Source organism: Myxine glutinosa, chromosome 10 (genome assembly GCF_964187855.1).
Source record: "Myxine glutinosa chromosome 10, kmMyxGlut1.1, whole genome shotgun sequence".
NCBI lineage: Eukaryota > Metazoa > Chordata > Myxini > Myxiniformes > Myxinidae > Myxine > Myxine glutinosa.
Window position 1 is genome coordinate 27,400,651 of NC_136270.1, and position 17,846 is coordinate 27,418,496.

Below are 17,846 nucleotides of genomic sequence, written 5' to 3' on the forward strand. Positions count from 1 at the left end.
CCCATAAACTTGACCCATAGATGTTCAATAAGTAGTGATTGGTTTTTAACCTTACATTGTTGGCTCCCATAAACTTGACCCGTAGATGTTCAATAAGTAGTGATTGGTTTTTAACCTTATATTCTTGGCTCCCATAAACTTGACCCATAGATGTTCAATAAGTAGGGATTGGTTTTTAACCTTATATTGTTGGCTCCCATAAACCTGACCCGTGGATGTTCAATAAGTAGTGATTGGTTTTTAACCTTATATTCTTGGCTCCCATAAACTTGACCCGTAGATGTTCAATAAGTAGGGATTGGTTTTTAACCTTATATTGTTGGCTCCCATAAACCTGACCCGTGGATGTTCAATAAGTAGTGATTGGTTTTTAACCTTATATTGTTGGCTCCCGTAAACCTGACCCGTAGATGTTCAATAAGTAGTGATTGGTTGGTAACCTTACATTGTTGGCTCCCATAAACTTGACCCATGGATGTTCAATAAGGAGTGATTGGTTTTTAACCTTATATTCTTGGCTCCCATAAACTTGACCCATGGATGTTCAATAAGTAATGATTGGTTTTTAACCTTATATTCTTGGCTCCCATAAACTTGACCAGTATATATTCAATAAGTAGTGATTGGTTTTTAACCTTACATTGTTGGCTCCCATAAACTTGACCCATGGATGTTCAATAAGTAGTGATTGGTTTTTCACCTTATATTGTTGGCTCCCATAAACTTGACCCATAGATGTTCAATAAGTAGTGATTGGTTTTTAACCTGATATTTTTGGCTCCCATAAACCTGACCCATGGATGTTCAATAAGTAGTGATTGGTGTTTAACCTTATATTGTTGGCTCCCATAAACTTGACCCATAGATGTTCAATAAGTAGTGATTGGTTTTTAACCTTACATTGTTGGCTCCCATAAACTTGACCCGTAGATGTTCAATAAGTAGTGATTGGTTTTTAACCTTATATTCTTGGCTCCCATAAACTTGACCCGTAGATGTTCAATAAGTAGGGATTGGTTTTTAACCTTATATTGTTGGCTCCCATAAACTTGACCCGTAGATGTTCAATAAGTAGTGATTGGTTTTTAACCTTATATTCTTGGCTCCCATAAACTTGACCCGTAGATGTTCAATAAGTAGGGATTGGTTTTTAACCTTATATTCTTGGCTCCCATAAACCTGACCCATAGATGTTCAATAAGTAGTGATTGGTTTTTAACCTTATATTCTTGGCTCCCATAAACTTGACCCGTAGATGTTCAATAAGTAGGGATTGGTTTTTAACCTTATATTCTTGGCTCCCATAAACCTGACCCGTGGATGTTCAATAAGTAGTGATTGGTTTTTAACCTTATATTGTTGGCTCCCGTAAACCTGACCCGTAGATGTTCAATAAGTAGTGATTGGTTGGTAACCTTACATTGTTGGCTCCCATAAACTTGACCCATGGATGTTCAATAAGGAGTGATTGGTTTTTAACCTTATATTCTTGGCTCCCATAAACTTGACCCATGGATGTTCAATAAGTAATGATTGGTTTTTAACCTTATATTCTTGGCTCCCATAAACTTGACCAGTATATGTTCAATAAGTAGTGATTGGTTTTTAACCTTACATTGTTGGCTCCCATAAACTTGACCCATGGATGTTCAATAAGGAGTGATCTTTTAGGCCAAAAATAGGAAATCGCTTGGCACTTCTGTAAGTTACAAATGTCGTGTGTTTATGCGTTATATCAAAGTTAGGCCTGGTGTTGGCTTAGTGGTTAGGGTGCCTGCTCGGGATGCTGGTGTCCTGGGTTTGAATCCCGGTCGATCGCTGAATTAACGCCAGGAGGGTTGACTCAGCCTGTCATCGTTCCGAGGTCGGCAAATTGAGTACCAGTTCACTGGTAATTCTCTGTGTCACAAGAGGCAACTAACAGGGTTGGTGGCAGGAAGGGCATCCAGCCATAAAACATTGCTTCAAAAAAGGGGACCACAGTACCCGAAAAAGGCCAACCTCTGCTCTGCAGGGAAAAATAGCCTCTAAAGGTGGTTATATCAAAGTTGTTTCTAGTCCAGCAATGATGACGATGTAGAAACACCTTGTCCCTCCTTGCTAGAACAAACTCCGATTCTGCACTGCACACGAGCGCAACAGCAGCGGCAGCACCGGCATCGACAGACCCGTTTGCGGGGCTTGTCATGATGTCATCCCAACAAGAGTATCGCTTTGGTGAGAGGAGATTGTTAACATCTGGGCAACGCGCATGGGGAGCGTGAATGGGCGAGAGAGCTGTGAGGATCATGAGTGAGGGTGAGATGAGAGGATGATGAAGTTTGGATGAGTTGCATGGGTGGGTTGTAGTGTGCAGTTGTGATGTCATCTGAAAGTTATGTGACATTTGCTGATCTTAAGTCGTACTGAAAAAAGGACATCTTGTTTTGCACATCAAACATGTCAGTGTGTCCTTCTGTTAGTGCATCTGAATGCTAGCATTTGCCTTGTTGTAACTGAATGATCCTGTTTTCCATACCTATGTGATGTAGCTGCACATCTTCCTGTGAATAGGTGACAGTGCATTCGAGAAGAGTCTGCTTATGTCGGAGAAAGATGGTGGACTTAAACAGATGTGGGATCCAAAGAAGGTAAAGCTGTTTTCACTTTGCCCAACACGCTACTACATGCATGTCATTAGAATGTGATGGTCTTTTGATTGATTGATTCACAACAGCAGCGAGAGTGTACCAATCCGTTACATGTTCCTTAATTTCCTCACCCTCCCCTTCCATTTTATTAATAACCATATCCTTCTTATAATGGAATGCATGGAGTCAGGGCCTCTGGTGTGTGATGTCAGGATGTTGGGGATTAGAGAATTTGGAAATGGGAACTGCAAAGCTGCTCATCATTGTGCATGGCGAGACTTGTCGTGAGAAGATAATTGTGGGTGCAGATGTGTATTTTGTGGACTGGGAGTGTGGCTGAGAGGTAGGAGGATAGAGTTGTTGAAGGCACTGAGCCTTGGGGCCTACTGAGAGGTTGAAAGCCACCAGAAATGCGAAGAGGGCAAGAGTTTGGGGCCGGGGCGCCTAAGAAAGGGCACATGAAGTGTGAGTGCCAAGAGGGCAGGAAGGGCCCCATGGTTAGTTAGGGAGTACGTGGTGGATGTTGCATGTCAGCCCCAAAGCCTCGGGTGCCATAAGTGAAACAAGGCCATATGAGGAGGCCTAAGATGGGGCCACAATGCCCCAGCCAGTTAATCAGGCTGGAACACTGGAGAGTGGACAAGATTTAGGGCCATACCCAAAATGAAGCCATTCTTCTCTTTTTAACATGCCAAATTAACCCAGGGCTTTCGTCCCAAACTGTGGAAGGTTATGCATGCCAGTCTGGCTGGTACCAATCATGCTTATTAAAAAAAAAAATTTGTATACAACATCGAGGCTCATGTAAGACCGAGCACATTATGCACACATTAGCACATAAAACACCAAAAACATATACAGACACATAAAACAATAAAGGGAGGGGGGGACAAGATGGGGAGAGAGAGGGAAGCACACAAGCACAACAGATAGAGAACAGGGACATCGGGAGATCTGTGGAAGGGACAGGGCTTGGGGGGAGGGAGGGGGAGGGAGGGAAAGGGGTACACGGTATGAAACAAATTGACACTACTAGGAATTTCAGGAATGAAGTGAGAGATTGAAAGAGGTGGATTTGGGGTGTATTAACGGGGGTAGAAAAGATCAAGGTTTTGGATGGGGGAAGATAAGAGATTATTATTATTATTATTATTTGCATGCAAGATCGAGGTTCGTTTAAGAGCTAACATTAATCACAAAAAAAGGACATACAAAACATACAATAAAGGGACCGGAGACAAGATGGGGAGAGAGAGGGAAGCACGCAAGTACAACAGCAGAGAACAGGGACATCTGGAGATCTGTGGGAGGGAGAGGTCTTGGGGGGAGTAGGCATGGGAAGTGGGGGGGGGGGGGGGGGGCTGGGAGAGGTATAAAACACATGGACACTGCTAGGACTTCCAGGAAAGAAGTTGGTATTTCAAAAAAGTGGATCTGTGGTGAATTAATGGGGGTAGAAAAGATCAAGGTTTAGGATGGGGGAAGATAAGAGATGGTGGTGAATAGCTGTTTTAATGACCTGGAGGGAGGAGTAGGATTGAAGAAAGTGAGGGAGTTTGGTTCCAGAGGTGGGAGTAAACAGGAATGAAAAAGTGAAGGTGAGCAGAAAGTCTTGATTTTGGCAATTTCACCAGAGGAGGGTTGCTAGCAGATCTTGTGCGACCTGTAGGAATATTTGGGGAACAGAGCACAGATAGAGCTGGGGGAGGTAGGCCGGATAGGAGTCGGTAGAAAACAGAAAGGTCACTGGCATAGGTCTGGCCTCCCCCGCACACTGCATAGGCGAGCCAACCACCACACACATTGCAGGCTCAAATACCAGGTTCATTGGCTCAGATTTGACCACCTGCACCAAATCTGAGCTGGCACCACGTCACAACCTACCCATCCCAGGTGTGTCAGAAGGACGCCTCCAGCTCTAACCGGGTACACACGAGTGCCATCCCACAAACCATGTGGAGGTCTTTTCACAAACCATCGGGCCCACTTTCTTCTTCCCCCTCTTCTCTTCCCGTATTCCCTTTTAATAAACTCCCATTTTACCTGCGACATGTCGCAGCTCTTCAGAAGTTCCTCATGGGGGTGGTTGTTCTGGTTCTTGTTCGGTCGATTTTTGAAATGTGCACCCATTGGTCGGACAGCTGCCGGACCCCGCCCACATTTGTCGATTGACTCCACCCACCATGGCACCCAGCCAAAATCATATGACCGCCAACTTAGTTTTTCAAAGGGCCGCAGACATCAGGCTTGTCAACCTCCCTCTGCTGATTATACACTGCCTCGGTTTGTTGCGTCAGATTTCCATTGATTTTGTTTGGGTCGAGTGTTACTCATGATGAGGGACCCCAAAAAATCGAATCATATGTGGAATACATTTTTATTAAGGTTTAATCAAGAGGAGTTGAGTGGACATGGGAGGCGAAAGGTATATATTTTGTGTTGCAGGTTGGCACCACAGTGCGGTCATTCTTATTATTACGATAAATATGAATGTCTTCCTAGCATCGTTGGGGTGATCCTTGGCGAATAGTGTATGTAAACCGTAGGCTTACACAGTATGTATATATATATATATATATATATATATATATATATCAGGACAGAGCATTCAGGACAGCAGTGGGCTGTTGACGCGTTATCAATGGAGGTCCGTGGTTTGAGCCCCGCATTGAGTCAGAATTTTTTCACACTTAGCCCCTCGCAGGAATTTGATTCCTGTTTAGAAATATATATATTCACAACAGATCACAACACAACACAACAGATACAGATCCACAACAATATATATATACAGTGGAACCTTGACTTACGAGTGCCCCAACTTACGAGTTTTTCGAGATACGAGCCGTCGCTCGGGCGGTTTATTGCTTTGAGATGCGAGCCGAGATCCGAGTTACGAGCTTTCGCCACCCGGTCACGTGGTTATCTTGCCGTGCACGTACAGTACGTATCTCTGTCGTACAGCGCTGCATTTTTTTTTTCGCATTTTGGTTATTTCGGAAAATTTCTTAGTTTTAACCATGGGGCCTAAGAAAGTGAGTGGCAAGTGCAGTGCTGAGAAGAAGAAGAGGATGATGTGCTTGGATATAAAACACGCAATCGTCGAAAAACATGAGCGAGGTGTCGAGGAGGACGTATATAACGGCAGAGGAGAAGAGCATGCCAGGCCACAACTTGTTCAGAATGCCGGCGATAGCTCGCCTTCTCTTTGTGGAAAACACGGTGAGATCCTTAACATCCAACAACTAATGGGACGCAAACGGGGCGCCCAGTTTAGCGGTACACACATTGATGAATCACCCTGCCTGTGATTCACCCATGACAGGTTATAGCTGGGTCGGGATTCAAACCCAGGCTGGACAGTTTAGACTTTAGAGTCAAGTGTGCGTACCTCCAGTCCAGGCCATCCTGCCAACTTGTATGCTGCATACAGGTGAAATATAAAGCGCGAGATATTTTTATATATACTGTATATTTTTTTAAAAATTGGTGTGGTTTTTGGCGGGCTGGAACGGATTAATAGCATTTCAATGCATTTCAATGGGGAAATTTGATTTGAGATACGAGCAATTTGAGTTACGAGCTCGGTCACGGAACGAATTAAACTCGTAAGTCAAGGTTCCACTGTATATATATATATATATATATATATTTATATATATATATATATATATATATATATATATATATATATATATATATATATACATATATATATATATACAGACTTGGCATTTAATATGGCATATTTTTTTGTGGGGGTGAACTTACTTTTCAAGATGACTTAGAACCAAAAGTTCATTGGAATTACATTGAAATTATTGTACACCGCTCCTTTCCTATGCCATCTCCAGGCATTGCAAATCGTCATTGCCGGGCACCAAAGGGGGCTCGGCAGTGACGCAAGCTGAAAGAGAGTACTCAGTTTTCACTCTGGTTTCTTGGTTTCTTGTTGTACACCGCTCCTTTCCTATGCCATCTCCAGGCATTGCAAATCGTCATTGCCGGGCACCAAAGGGGGCTCGGCAGTGACGCACGCTGAAAGAGAGTACTCAGTTTTCACTCTGGTTTCTTGTTGTACACCGCTCCTTTCCTATGCCACCTCCAGGCATTGCAAATCGTCATTGCCGGGCACCGAAGGGGGCTCGGCAGTGACGCACGCTGAAAGAGAGTACTCAGTTTTCACTCTGGTTTCTTGTTGTACACCGCTCCTTTCCTATGCCACCTCCAGGCATTGCAAATCGTCATTGCCGGGCACCGAAGGGGGCTTGGCAGTGACGCACGCTGAAAGAGAGTACTCAGTTTTCACTCTGGTTTCTTGTTTGTTTGTTTTCTTGTTTCCTTGGTTGTCCGGACGATATCTCAGCCATCCTTTGAGCTAGGAAGCTGAAATTTCGGCACAATAGTGAGCAAGTCCTTTGTCAAAAACGGTATTTTTTGTTTTTTGATTAATCAATTAATTGAGGAGTTATTTAATTATTAGCGTTTAATTAAGTACTTATTTAATTAATTAAATTTCATTTCTCTTCTGACCATTATTAACTCAGGCACCTTTTGAGTTAGGAAGCTGATATTTGGACATGCCAATGACCAGGTGATTTGGCTGCAAAGGATATTTTTGATTTATTAATTAATCAATTAATCGATTAATTATTTAATTATTCGATTAATGACAAAAAAAATTTTTTTTTTAAAGTTACAGATTCTGATGAAATAGTGGTAGTTTATGTGTTCTCTGACCAAATTGATTACCAATTTAATTTTTTTATGATTATTATTTATTTATTTTCATTATTAATTGTACACCGCTCCTTTCCTATGCCACCTCCAGGCATTGCAAATCGTCATTGCCGGGCACCGAAGGGGGCTTGGCAGTGACGCACGCTGAAAGAGAGTACTCAGTTTTCACTCTGGTTTCTTGTTTGTTTGTTTTCTTGTTTCCTTGGTTGTCCGGACGATATCTCAGCCATCCTTTGAGCTAGGAAGCTGAAATTTCGGCACAATAGTGAGCAAGTCCTTTGTCAAAAACGGTATTTTTTGTTTTTTGATTAATCAATTAATTGAGGAGTTATTTAATTATTAGCGTTTAATTAAGTACTTATTTAATTAATTAAATTTCATTTCTCTTCTGACCATTATTAACTCAGGCACCTTTTGAGTTAGGAAGCTGATATTTGGACATGCCAATGACCAGGTGATTTGGCTGCAAAGGATATTTTTGATTTATTAATTAATCAATTAATCGATTAATTATTTAATTATTCGATTAATGACAAAAAAAATGTTTTTTTTAAAGTTACAGATTCTGATGAAATAGTGGTAGTTTATGTGTTCTCTGACCAAATTGATTACCAATTTAATTTTTTTATGATTATTATTTATTTATTTTCATTATTAATCATTTATTTATTTTCTTTCTCATTTGGCCAATATCTCAGGCACCTTTTGAGCTGGGAAGCTAATATTTGGACATAAGTGACCAAGTGATGTGGCTATCAAGGATATTTTTGATTTATTGATTAATCATTTCATCTATTAATTATTTATTGATTAATCGATTAATTATTTATTGAGTAATCAATTAATTATTTAATTTTTTATAAATGACTTATTTAATTAAATTTCTAAAAGATACATCTTCGGATGAAGCACTAGTGGTTTAGTTATGCGATTAGCCAATTGATTATGAAAATATTTTGTGATAATCTTTTATTGATTTTAATTATACAATTAATCAATCAATTAGTGTACACCTCTCCCTCCCAATGCAGCCTTAATGAGCTGCACTGCGGTATTGCCGGGCGCCGGAGGCGCCCCGGCAATGCCGCGCTGCAGCATATTTAATTATTTGGCATGGGGCGGTGTACTTTGAATGTATGTGTACTTGTCATTTATTTATTTTCTTTCTCATTTGGCCAATATCTCAGGCACCTTTTGAGCTGGGAAGCTAATATTTGGACATAAGTGACCAAGTGATGTGGCTATCAAGGATATTTTTGATTTATTGATTAATCATTTCATCTATTAATTATTTATTGATTAATCGATTAATTATTTATTGAGTAATCAATTAATTATTTAATTTTTTATAAATGACTTATTTAATTAAATTTATAAAAGATACATCTTCGGATGAAGCACTAGTGGTTTAGTTATGCGATTAGCCAATTGATTATGAAAATATTTTGTGATAATCTTTTATTGATTTTAATTATACAATTAATCAATCAATTAGTGTACACCTCTCCCTCCCAATGCAGCCTTAATGAGCTGCACTGCGGTATTGCCGGGCGCCGGAGGCGCCCCGGCAATGCCGCGCTGCAGCATATTTAATTATTTGGCATGGGGCGGTGTACTTTGAATGTATGTGTACTTGTTTGTTTTCTTGTTTGTTTTCTTTCTTGTTTTCTTGGTTGTCCGGGCGATATCTCAGCCATCCTTTGAGCTAGGAAGCTGAAATTTCGGCACAGTAGTGAGCAAGTCCTTTGTCAAATACGGTATTTTTTGTTTTTTGAATAATCAATTAATTGAGGAGTTATTTAATTATTAGCGTTTAATTAAGTACTTATTTAATTAATTAAATTTCATTTCTCTTCTGACCATTATTAACTCAGGCACCTTTTGAGTTAGGAAGCTGATATTTGGACATGCCAATGACCAGGTGATTTGGCTGCAAAGGATATTTTTGATTTATTAATTAATCAATTAATCGATTAATTATTTAATTATTCGATTAATGACAAAAAAATTTTTTTTTTTAAAGTTACAGATTCTGATGAAATAGTGGTAGTTTATGTGTTCTCTGACCAAATTGATTAATAATTTAATTTTTTTATGATTATTATTTATTTATTTTCATTATTAATCATTTATTTATTTTCTTTCTCATTTGGCCAATATCTCAGGCACCTTTTGAGCTGGGAAGCTAATATTTGGACATGAGTGACCAAGTGATGTGGCTATCAAGGATATTTTTGATTTATTGATTAATCATTTCATCTATTAATTATTTATTGATTAATCGATTAATTATTTATTGAGTAATCAATTAATTATTTAATTTTTTATAAATGACTTATTTAATTAAATTTCCAAAAGATACATCTTCGGATGAAGCACTAGTGGTTTAGTTATGCGATTAGCCAATTGATTATGAAAATATTTTGTGATAATCTTTTATTGATTTTAATTATACAATTAATCAATCAATTAGTGTACACCTCTCCCTCCCAATGCAGCCTCAATGAGCTGCACTGCGGTATTGCCGGGCGCCAGAGGCGCCCCGGCAATTCCGCGCTGCAGCATATTTAATTATTTGGCATGGGGCGGTGTACTTTGAATGTATTTGTACTTGTTTGTTTTCTTGTTTGTTTTCTTGTTTGTTTGTTTTCTTTCTTGGTTGTCCGGACGATATCTCAGCCATCCTTTGAGCTAGGAAGCTGAAATTTCGGCACAGTAGTGAGCAAGTCCTTTGTCAAATACGGTATTTTTTGTTTTTTGAATAATCAATTAATTGAGGAGTTATTTAATTATTAGCGTTTAATTAAGTACTTATTTAATTAATTAAATTTCATTTATCTTCTGACCATTATTAACTCAGGCACCTTTTGAGTTAGGAAGCTGATATTTGGACATGCCAATGACCAGGTGATTTGGCTGCAAAGGATATTTTTGATTTATTAATTAATCAATTAATCGATTAATTATTTAATTATTCGATTAATGACAAAAAAATTTTTTTTTTTTAAGTTACAGATTCTGATGAAATAGTGGTAGTTTATGTGTTCTCTGACCAAATTGATTAATAATTTAATTTTTTTATGATTATTATTTATTTATTTTCATTATTAATCATTTATTTATTTTCTTTCTCATTTGGCCAATATCTCAGGCACCTTTTGAGCTGGGAAGCTAATATTTGGACATGAGTGACCAAGTGATGTGGCTATCAAGGATATTTTTGATTTATTGATTAATCATTTCATCTATTAAGTATTTATTGATTAATCGATTAATTATTTATTGAGTAATCAATTAATTATTTAATTTTTCATAAATGACTTATTTAATTAAATTTCTAAAAGATACATCTTCGGATGAAGCACTACTGGTTTAGTTATGCGATTAGCCAATTGATTATGAAAATATTTTGTGATAATCTTTTATTGATTTTAATTATACAATTAATCAATCAATTAGTGTACACCTCTCCCTCCCAATGCAGCCTCAATGAGCTGCACTGCGGTATTGCCGGGCGCCGGAGGCGCCCCGGCAATGCCGCGCTGCAGCATATTTAATTATTTGGCATGGGGCGGTGTACTTTGAATGTATGTGTACTTGTTTGTTTGTTTTCTTGGTTGTTGTACACCGCTCCTTTCCTATGCCATCTCCAGGCATTGCAAATCGTCATTGCCGGGCACCAAAGGGGGCTCGGCAGTGACGCACGCTGAAAGAGAGTACTCAGTTTTCACTCTGGTTGTTGTACACCGCTCCTTTCCTATGCCATCTCCAGGCATTGCAAATCGTCATTGCCGGGCACCAAAGGGGGCTCGGCAGTGACGCACGCTGAAAGAGAGTACTCAGTTTTCACTCTGGTTTCTTGTTGTACACCGCTCCTTTCCTATGCCACCTCCAGGCATTGCAAATCGTCATTGCCGGGCACCGAAGGGGGCTCGGCAGTGACGCACGCTGAAAGAGAGTACTCAGTTTTCACTCTGGTTTCTTGTTGTACACCGCTCCTTTCCTATGCCACCTCCAGGCATTGCAAATCGTCATTGCCGGGCACCGAAGGGGGCTTGGCAGTGACGCACGCTGAAAGAGAGTACTCAGTTTTCACTCTGGTTTCTTGTTTGTTTGTTTTCTTGTTTCCTTGGTTGTCCGGACGATATCTCAGCCATCCTTTGAGCTAGGAAGCTGAAATTTCGGCACAATAGTGAGCAAGTCCTTTGTCAAAAACGGTATTTTTTGTTTTTTGATTAATCAATTAATTGAGGAGTTATTTAATTATTAGCGTTTAATTAAGTACTTATTTAATTAATTAAATTTCATTTCTCTTCTGACCATTATTAACTCAGGCACCTTTTGAGTTAGGAAGCTGATATTTGGACATGCCAATGACCAGGTGATTTGGCTGCAAAGGATATTTTTGATTTATTAATTAATCAATTAATCGATTAATTATTTAATTATTCGATTAATGACAAAAAAATTTTTTTTTTTAAAGTTACAGATTCTGATGAAATAGTGGTAGTTTATGTGTTCTCTGACCAAATTGATTACCAATTTAATTTTTTTATGATTATTATTTATTTATTTTCATTATTAATTGTACACCGCTCCTTTCCTATGCCACCTCCAGGCATTGCAAATCGTCATTGCCGGGCACCGAAGGGGGCTTGGCAGTGACGCACGCTGAAAGAGAGTACTCAGTTTTCACTCTGGTTTCTTGTTTGTTTGTTTTCTTGTTTCCTTGGTTGTCCGGACGATATCTCAGCCATCCTTTGAGCTAGGAAGCTGAAATTTCGGCACAATAGTGAGCAAGTCCTTTGTCAAAAACGGTATTTTTTGTTTTTTGATTAATCAATTAATTGAGGAGTTATTTAATTATTAGCGTTTAATTAAGTACTTATTTAATTAATTAAATTTCATTTCTCTTCTGACCATTATTAACTCAGGCACCTTTTGAGTTAGGAAGCTGATATTTGGACATGCCAATGACCAGGTGATTTGGCTGCAAAGGATATTTTTGATTTATTAATTAATCAATTAATCGATTAATTATTTAATTATTCGATTAATGACAAAAAAAATTTTTTTTTTTAAGTTACAGATTCTGATGAAATAGTGGTAGTTTATGTGTTCTCTGACCAAATTGATTACCAATTTAATTTTTTTATGATTATTATTTATTTATTTTCATTATTAATCATTTATTTATTTTCTTTCTCATTTGGCCAATATCTCAGGCACCTTTTGAGCTGGGAAGCTAATATTTGGACATAAGTGACCAAGTGATGTGGCTATCAAGGATATTTTTGATTTATTGATTAATCATTTCATCTATTAATTATTTATTGATTAATCGATTAATTATTTATTGAGTAATCAATTAATTATTTAATTTTTTATAAATGACTTATTTAATTAAATTTCTAAAAGATACATCTTCGGATGAAGCACTAGTGGTTTAGTTATGCGATTAGCCAATTGATTATGAAAATATTTTGTGATAATCTTTTATTGATTTTAATTATACAATTAATCAATCAATTAGTGTACACCTCTCCCTCCCAATGCAGCCTTAATGAGCTGCACTGCGGTATTGCCGGGCGCCGGAGGCGCCCCGGCAATGCCGCGCTGCAGCATATTTAATTATTTGGCATGGGGCGGTGTACTTTGAATGTATGTGTACTTGTCATTTATTTATTTTCTTTCTCATTTGGCCAATATCTCAGGCACCTTTTGAGCTGGGAAGCTAATATTTGGACATAAGTGACCAAGTGATGTGGCTATCAAGGATATTTTTGATTTATTGATTAATCATTTCATCTATTAATTATTTATTGATTAATCGATTAATTATTTATTGAGTAATCAATTAATTATTTAATTTTTTATAAATGACTTATTTAATTAAATTTATAAAAGATACATCTTCGGATGAAGCACTAGTGGTTTAGTTATGCGATTAGCCAATTGATTATGAAAATATTTTGTGATAATCTTTTATTGATTTTAATTATACAATTAATCAATCAATTAGTGTACACCTCTCCCTCCCAATGCAGCCTTAATGAGCTGCACTGCGGTATTGCCGGGCGCCGGAGGCGCCCCGGCAATGCCGCGCTGCAGCATATTTAATTATTTGGCATGGGGCGGTGTACTTTGAATGTATGTGTACTTGTTTGTTTTCTTGTTTGTTTTCTTTCTTGTTTTCTTGGTTGTCCGGGCGATATCTCAGCCATCCTTTGAGCTAGGAAGCTGAAATTTCGGCACAGTAGTGAGCAAGTCCTTTGTCAAATACGGTATTTTTTGTTTTTTGAATAATCAATTAATTGAGGAGTTATTTAATTATTAGCGTTTAATTAAGTACTTATTTAATTAATTAAATTTCATTTCTCTTCTGACCATTATTAACTCAGGCACCTTTTGAGTTAGGAAGCTGATATTTGGACATGCCAATGACCAGGTGATTTGGCTGCAAAGGATATTTTTGATTTATTAATTAATCAATTAATCGATTAATTATTTAATTATTCGATTAATGACAAAAAAATTTTTTTTTTTAAAGTTACAGATTCTGATGAAATAGTGGTAGTTTATGTGTTCTCTGACCAAATTGATTAATAATTTAATTTTTTTATGATTATTATTTATTTATTTTCATTATTAATCATTTATTTATTTTCTTTCTCATTTGGCCAATATCTCAGGCACCTTTTGAGCTGGGAAGCTAATATTTGGACATGAGTGACCAAGTGATGTGGCTATCAAGGATATTTTTGATTTATTGATTAATCATTTCATCTATTAATTATTTATTGATTAATCGATTAATTATTTATTGAGTAATCAATTAATTATTTAATTTTTTATAAATGACTTATTTAATTAAATTTCCAAAAGATACATCTTCGGATGAAGCACTAGTGGTTTAGTTATGCGATTAGCCAATTGATTATGAAAATATTTTGTGATAATCTTTTATTGATTTTAATTATACAATTAATCAATCAATTAGTGTACACCTCTCCCTCCCAATGCAGCCTCAATGAGCTGCACTGCGGTATTGCCGGGCGCCAGAGGCGCCCCGGCAATGCCGCGCTGCAGCATATTTAATTATTTGGCATGGGGCGGTGTACTTTGAATGTATTTGTACTTGTTTGTTTTCTTGTTTGTTTTCTTGTTTGTTTGTTTTCTTTCTTGGTTGTCCGGACGATATCTCAGCCATCCTTTGAGCTAGGAAGCTGAAATTTCGGCACAGTAGTGAGCAAGTCCTTTGTCAAATACGGTATTTTTTGTTTTTTGAATAATCAATTAATTGAGGAGTTATTTAATTATTAGCGTTTAATTAAGTACTTATTTAATTAATTAAATTTCATTTATCTTCTGACCATTATTAACTCAGGCACCTTTTGAGTTAGGAAGCTGATATTTGGACATGCCAATGACCAGGTGATTTGGCTGCAAAGGATATTTTTGATTTATTAATTAATCAATTAATCGATTAATTATTTAATTATTCGATTAATGACAAAAAATTTTTTTTTTTTTAAGTTACAGATTCTGATGAAATAGTGGTAGTTTATGTGTTCTCTGACCAAATTGATTAATAATTTAATTTTTTTATGATTATTATTTATTTATTTTCATTATTAATCATTTATTTATTTTCTTTCTCATTTGGCCAATATCTCAGGCACCTTTTGAGCTGGGAAGCTAATATTTGGACATGAGTGACCAAGTGATGTGGCTATCAAGGATATTTTTGATTTATTGATTAATCATTTCATCTATTAAGTATTTATTGATTAATCGATTAATTATTTATTGAGTAATCAATTAATTATTTAATTTTTCATAAATGACTTATTTAATTAAATTTCTAAAAGATACATCTTCGGATGAAGCACTACTGGTTTAGTTATGCGATTAGCCAATTGATTATGAAAATATTTTGTGATAATCTTTTATTGATTTTAATTATACAATTAATCAATCAATTAGTGTACACCTCTCCCTCCCAATGCAGCCTCAATGAGCTGCACTGCGGTATTGCCGGGCGCCGGAGGCGCCCCGGCAATGCCGCGCTGCAGCATATTTAATTATTTGGCATGGGGCGGTGTACTTTGAATGTATGTGTACTTGTTTGTTTGTTTTCTTGGTTGTTGTACACCGCTCCTTTCCTATGCCATCTCCAGGCATTGCAAATCGTCATTGCCGGGCACCAAAGGGGGCTCGGCAGTGACGCACGCTGAAAGAGAGTACTCAGTTTTCACTCTGGTTGTTGTACACCGCTCCTTTCCTATGCCATCTCCAGGCATTGCAAATCGTCATTGCCGGGCACCAAAGGGGGCTCGGCAGTGACGCACGCTGAAAGAGAGTACTCAGTTTTCACTCTGGTTTCTTGTTTGTTTTCTTGTTTTCTTGTTTGTTTGTTTTCTTTCTTGGTTGTCCGGACGATATCTCAGCCATCCTTTGAGCTAGGAAGCTGAAATTTCGGCACAGTAGTGAGCAAGTCCTTTGTCAAATACGGTATTTTTTGTTTTTTGAATAATCAATTAATTGAGGAGTTATTTAATTATTAGCGTTTAATTAAGTACTTATTTAATTAATTAAATTTCATTTATCTTCTGACCATTATTAACTCAGGCACCTTTTGAGTTAGGAAGCTGATATTTGGACATGCCAATGACCAGGTGATTTGGCTGCAAAGGATATTTTTTGATTTATTAATTAATCAATTAATCGATTAATTATTTAATTATTCGATTAATGACAAAAAAAAATTTTTTTTTTAAGTTACAGATTCTGATGAAATAGTGGTAGTTTATGTGTTCTCTGACCAAATTGATTAATAATTTAATTTTTTTATGATTATTATTTATTTATTTTCATTATTAATCATTTATTTATTTTCTTTCTCATTTGGCCAATATCTCAGGCACCTTTTGAGCTGGGAAGCTAATATTTGGACATGAGTGACCAAGTGATGTGGCTATCAAGGATATTTTTGATTTATTGATTAATCATTTCATCTATTAAGTATTTATTGATTAATCGATTAATTATTTATTGAGTAATCAATTAATTATTTAATTTTTTATAAATGACTTATTTAATTAAATTTCTAAAAGATACATCTTCGGATGAAGCACTACTGGTTTAGTTATGCGATTAGCCAATTGATTATGAAAATATTTTGTGATAATCTTTTATTGATTTTAATTATACAATTAATCAATCAATTAGTGTACACCTCTCCCTCCCAATGCAGCCTCAATGAGCTGCACTGCGGTATTGCCGGGCGCCGGAGGCGCCCCGGCAATGCCGCGCTGCAGCATATTTAATTATTTGGCATGGGGCGGTGTACTTTGAATGTATGTGTACTTGTTTGTTTTCTTTCTTGGTTGTCCGGACGATATCTCAGCCATCCTTTGAGCTAGGAAGCTGAAATTTCGGCACAGTAGTGAGCAAGTCCTTTGTCAAATACGGTATTTTTTGTTTTTTGAATAATCAATTAATTGAGGAGTTATTTAATTATTAGCGTTTAATTAAGTACTTATTTAATTAATTAAATTTCATTTCTCTTCTGACCATTATTAACTCAGGCACCTTTTGAGTTAGGAAGCTGATATTTGGACATGCCAATGACCAGGTGATTTGGCTGCAAAGGATATTTTTGATTTATTAATTAATCAATTAATCGATTAATTATTTAATTATTCGATTAATGACAAAAAAAATTATTTTTTTTAAGTTACAGATTCTGATGAAATAGTGGTAGTTTATGTGTTCTCTGACCAAATTGATTAATAATTTAATTTTTTTATGATTATTATTTATTTATTTTCATTATTAATCATTTATTTATTTTCTTTCTCATTTGGCCAATATCTCAGGCACCTTTTGAGCTGGGAAGCTAATATTTGGACATGAGTGACCAAGTGATGTGGCTATCAAGGATATTTTTGATTTATTGATTAATCATTTCATCTATTAAGTATTTATTGATTAATCGATTAATTATTTATTGAGTAATCAATTAATTATTTAATTTTTTATAAATGACTTATTTAATTAAATTTCTAAAAGATACATCTTCGGATGAAGCACTAGTGCTTTAGGTATGCTATTAGCCAATTGATTAAGAAAATATTTTGTGATAATCTTTTATTGATTTTAATTATACAATTAATCAATCAATTAGTGTACACCTCTCCCTCCCAATGCAGCCTCAATGAGCTGCACTGCGGTATTGCCGGGCGCCGGAGGCGCCCCGGCAATGCCGCGCTGCAGCATATTTAATTATTTGGCATGGGGCGGTGTACTTTGAATGTATGTGTACTTGTTTTCTTTCTTGTTTTCTTTCTTGGTTGTCCGGACGATATCTCAGCCATCCTTTGAGCTAGGAAGCTGAAATTTCGGCACAATAGTGAGCAAGTCCTTTGTCAAAAACGGTATTTTTTTTTTTTGATTAATCAATAAATTGAGGAG

At 36.7% G+C, this 17,846-nt stretch overlaps 1 protein-coding gene across 1 annotated transcript in view; it reads left to right on the plus strand.

Moving 5' to 3' along the window:
* LOC137434314 (CREB-regulated transcription coactivator 1) overlaps positions 1 to 17,846 on the plus strand; it is a 180,377-nt gene that overhangs the window by 92,093 nt on the left and 70,438 nt on the right. Inside the window, exons 5-6 of the mRNA XM_068127211.2 lie at positions 2,105 to 2,217; positions 2,554 to 2,630. Coding sequence (XP_067983312.1) covers positions 2,105 to 2,217; positions 2,554 to 2,630 — 190 coding nt within the window. The remainder of the gene's footprint in view (positions 1 to 2,104; positions 2,218 to 2,553; positions 2,631 to 17,846) is intronic.